The following is a 5,255-nucleotide window of genomic DNA, read 5'->3' as shown; positions in this document are numbered from 1 at the left end:
TATCCAAACTCTCTATCAATCATTAATCAAATCATCTCATTCTCATACAATAATTCACACCACTTACCTCAACTTACCACATAGGAGATTTCTCACCCTATCATGGCTTCTAGCCCAATTTACACAAATTATAATATTCATACACCCAATTCTCGATTAAAACTTCAACATACATACTCATTTCATGCAACATAGCACCAACATATATCACAATATCCAATTGTAATAATATCACATAGCACCTCTCAATTCATCAAAAACTCATTATTTCCACTCTCATTTTATGCCAAAAATACATCAACTAACATAATACTTATACTAACCATTATTCAAGCATATCAATAATCAATTCCATTCAATTTATCCTAGGGGCAAGCAACTTAGGTTTTCAATAACCTTACATAATGCCTACTCAAAACTACCACCCGTACCTTACTGTCGCAATTCTAAACTTCCAAGCTTTTTTTTTTCAAAGTTCCGCCAAGGAAAACTTCCAATTACTCAATATAACATCATGTTATACAATTTGACACAATATTAAAGACTAAGGTTTTCATAAATTGATGAACCAAGAAGGAAAAAAAAGTTCCTTACCTTTACCCACTGAAATAGTGATGGATACCACTAAGAACATAAGTTAGAAAACCTCTATAACATCAAAATTATCAAAAATTTGTTGAGTTTGAAAAACTAATATTATGATGAACAAATATTATTAAAAATATTATTAAGTGTTTAATAAATTATTTCCAATTGTTGTTTGATGAATCTGGTTTAGTGTGAAGAAACGAAAACTATTTTTTTCTTATGGCCCATTTAAAGCAAGCCCATCCTGATCTCTAAACAAGCTTAGCCCATACCAGATGGATCCAACATTAGTGTCTGAAGAAAGAAAAACAAAAAGGGCCAAAATAAAAGAAACCAAACCCAAGCGGTAATGTTGCACAAGAATCAAGCTTGATGAATTGAAGAAAGAAAACCAAGAGGCCACAAGCTCTACACAATTCTCTCATTCATTAGAAACTGAAACTTGAAATTCAATTCAATTTAATTTTCTTGAAGCTTACACCGAAAGCTTCTCTCTCTTCTCTCTTCTCTCTCTTACTTTGGTCACATCATTCATTCATTCAAGAAGAAGAAAGAAGGAAATGGAATGCACAAGAAGTAGGATATGAAGAAAGACAAAAGGATTTTTGCCAAATCAAAGCAAGGAAAAAGGCTTCGGTCATGAAGCAAATCTATCTTGGTCAAAGCACAAAAAAAGTTTATTTCTTCTTTTGTGCTTCAACGAGGAACGAAGAAGAAAGCTTCAAGTTCTCATGCATGGATGAAGCAACAATGGAGAACGTGAAGCCATCTCGGGTCAGAAGCACATCAATGGTCAGAATCAAAACTTGGGGTCAAAGTCAAGTTCAATGGTCAAGATTGAAGAAGCTTGAAGAAAAAGGATGAGAGAGAAGAGGCGAGCATGCATGCAACAGCCTTGGTCCTCTCTATCCTCTCTGATGAAGCTGCTGCTACTCTGATGTTGGAGAAGAAAGAAAGTGTGAGGGTTGAACAAGCTTTAACCTTGGAAGCTTCACTCTTCTATATTAAAGGTAAACGGCCAATGGTTGAAAGTAAGGAAAATAAGTGAAAAGCACAGAGTTCACTCTCATAGCTACCCAAGCTATTAGAGTTCTTCTCCTTCATATAGTTTATTTTGTATTTTCTTTTTCTCTGTTTTGATCTGTCTGAGTCTCATTGTAAAAGGCAAACATGGTGAGATTTGTAAGAAAAAGCTAATGAGAGGAAAAAGACAGTTAGTTAAACAGTGAGAAAAAATCATAAGATGTCTCAGAAGTTCTTTATACATCTTTCTATTCTGTGTCATGATCCTGTGGGATTCCTTTACAAGTTGGGTTAGCACTTTGCGGTTGAAAGCTACGTTTGAGTCCTAGTCAAATTCAGATTGGGTTTAGAATATGGATTTGTCCCAGATAGGATTGGATGGATCCTAAGAAAGTATTGGTGTTTGTAATTTTGAAAAAGAGATAGTAAAATTCCATTATTATTGTGATGGAGATTGGATGTAGGCTACATTACACCTTATAGCTGAACTAGGATACATCTGGGTGTTCTATCTTCTTCCCTTTTACTTTTCTGTTTTTGTTACTCAGGAGACAAAAATGAAAATGTCTCTCAGTTGTTCCTGAGATAAAAGTAAAAATATCTCCTAAGTACCATTGAGAAAGAAAAAGTAATATTCAGCAGAAAAAGAAGCTAAGATTCAACCCCCATTTCTCTTAACCACCGATAACCATCAATCCTCAATACCCAAATCAAAAACACGATTTCAGCTTTGAATGAGAAACTGGGGCTGGGAGTTTGAGTTACTCACCACAATACTTAGATAGAATGGATGAGGAAGCTAAGACGAATGCGTGGCCACAAATACAACGTCAATCAGAGCTCTAGAGCAAAAGTTATAATGGATTGAAGATGGTGAGGTTAGGGTTTTTGCTCTCACCTCTCTCTTCTCTCTTCTATTCGAACTCTCTCACTAAGATGGGGAGAATGGTGGCTAAAATCTCATTAAGTGTGGGTATATATATGGGACTTGGGACCACTTAGACCCGGTTCACTTGTTTTAGCCCGTTGGTCCAATTTTAGACCAAAACCTTTAAGATAAGCGTATTAAATTATACCCTAAACATTTTTATTTTTTCAAATTATAAATATTAATTCTATAATCTTTTTTCGCTCTCATTTAATTTATTTATTAGTTGTCAATTAATTATTTAGTATTTTGTGAGATTTTACAGTACTGGCCGTAGTTACACATCATCAAGTGACCATTATAGTACGAAACTACACTGACATCACACATCATGCCAGGACAACAACTCTGTAATTCTTGGAGCAATCGCGACACCTTGTTGTACGAATCCTCACAATCATCATATATCTGTGCAATTTTCTTTTGTTTTTTCATTCAAATCTTCCTATACAATAGCTTGAAGTGATAGCTCTGTGTCACTGTACTCTGTAGAATAAAGATGGTAATTGATGGATTGGACTGTATGAGGGGCAAGATAATTCTACATATGAGGTTGCTGTCCAACTATCGATGATCTTGAGACATGGTGGGGGGCTAGACACGTGTGTGGTCCACCAAATTTTCGCAACTCCCTTACGATTTTAAATATAATCGAATTAAAATCTAATAAGAAGATAACAAACTAAAATGCTATAACACCAATATTCGAGATTCTGTCGGAGGGTGATATGGAGACTCCAGGGACAACCATCAGTAAATTGTCGACAACACACGTGTTCTTTAACTGATCCGACTCGACTACTCGATACTCAATACTTCTCCGAATGCTATAATTCTTCATGCCTCACAGCACTGCCTCTCTGCTTCTGAATCTATGACCAACCCTAAACTCCACACCACCATCGGTATTGTAATCGTCGGCCCCCATATTTGAATACGGAGTTACCTCGTGCATCGCATCCAAATCTAATATATGGTAGCGGCTGGATACAGATGAAGACTCCAGAACTGGACGCGGAGCAGGCAAAAGGTATCAAACTGACCCACCAACAAGAGTCTCTAGTATGAACTCATCATCGTCATCCTCGTCAGAGGAACCACTTTTGTGACTATCGACAACGTACTCTTCGTCAAATTCCTCATTCCAACGTCCATGTCTACTACTGGACTAGCACGATGCAAGGGTCGTGGTGCAAGAGGACAGTCATCCTACGAAGTTCGATCTGCCAGAACCCCTACCACTAACATCACGAGCCTCCGCAGAAAGCTCCATCACTTGTTCAACCATAATTCTCCCGTGCACGTCAAACATAGGTGCACATACTCATCGCCATTGAGGCAGAACAGACGAAACCGAAATACACCATTCCTTATCAGTGCTAGCATCATATACCCAAATCTACCGACCTTTTTTCTCTTCCCACCACCGACGTGCATTAGTATCATACTCTTTAACTCGGACAACAAATTTGCTGCTTAAGTTCGCAGCAGCGCAGGACTCTCACACTCAAATATAACTCCGCTGTCATTGTTTTTCATTTGACAGTTAGGATACGCCATCACAACAAAAAAACCACTTCCACTAGATATTTTGGTTAAGTTTTTGGAAGAAAAACATAAGAGAAGAAGAATTGAGACTTTTGTGATGAATACCAATGGTTTGCTGATCTTTTTATAGCTGGTTGGTTTTTGTCGTACTGTATCTCGTTTACTGTGTAAATATTTTAACTTAGCACGTATCTCGTTTATAATGTAAACACTAATTAGAGATGCTCTAATAATTTTTTTAAATATTTTTGATATATTTAATGCATTAAAAATATATAAAAAAATAATTTTTATTTATTTTTTATGATATATTTAACTTATACTTTTAGGACACAAATTAGCTAAATCTTTGTACTATACCCACAAGTTTTATTAAGTCCAAATCAAACATAAAATGGTATTCTTGTCCTTTTCTCCTTTTTTCTCTAAATATGTAAATACAACTTCTTCATTAATTGTAGATATAAGAACAGAAATACTCAATTTTTTTTCTAAAAATAATTTTTTATGTTTTTTTACTTTTCTTAAAGTAGAAACATAATTATGAATCTTTGTCTTTTTTATTTATGGAGTTAAGTCCTAAAGTAATTTTTAATATTGATATCATGCACTAAAATCGTCTCTGAGATTTTAATTGCACCAATTATATTTTTGAAAATTTTTAAATTGCACCATGTTAGTCTTGACCTATTTTCCATTAATAACATACTGACGTAGCTGGATGATGTAAATTGTTAATGATACATGTCACATTATGGCTTGGCCACACATAATGGTATAATGATGAGGCGATCGGTGACACGTGGCATGCTGACGCGATGCGAACAGTTGTGCCACGTGTCATTTTATGTCACGAGTCATTTGTTATATCATGCACCAAATTGATTCTTGATTTTGTATTATGTTACTCAATTTAGTCCTTAAAATTGAATTACACTAAATTTGTCCATTCACCAATTTTTTTTATTTTTTTATAAATTCAAAATTCTCAAGCACTTATTATCATCTCCAATCTCTTTCGTCTAGCCCATTTACATACAATCAGTTTTAGATACGTCTCATAACAATAATTATGTTATTTAATAAAAGAATTATATAATTTTTTTAAAAAAAATATTTTTATATCCAAAATACATGTATTTCATATGAATAAAAAAGATGAAAAAAA

The 5,255-nt window shown here is 34.7% G+C and overlaps 1 protein-coding gene across 1 annotated transcript in view; it reads left to right on the top strand.

The window, feature by feature from the left end:
* The window catches only part of LOC110265255 (serine/threonine-protein phosphatase 7 long form homolog), an 8,098-nt gene continuing 4,311 nt past the window's right edge, over positions 1,469 to 5,255 (top strand). The window contains exon 1 of the mRNA XM_021108160.1: positions 1,469 to 1,598. Coding sequence (XP_020963819.1) covers positions 1,469 to 1,598 — 130 coding nt within the window. The remainder of the gene's footprint in view (positions 1,599 to 5,255) is intronic.

Source organism: Arachis ipaensis, chromosome B01 (genome assembly GCF_000816755.2).
Source record: "Arachis ipaensis cultivar K30076 chromosome B01, Araip1.1, whole genome shotgun sequence".
Taxonomy (NCBI): Eukaryota; Viridiplantae; Streptophyta; class Magnoliopsida; order Fabales; family Fabaceae; genus Arachis; species Arachis ipaensis.
Note: the sequence above shows the minus strand (reverse complement) of the source record. Positions and strands in the feature narration are given on the sequence as shown.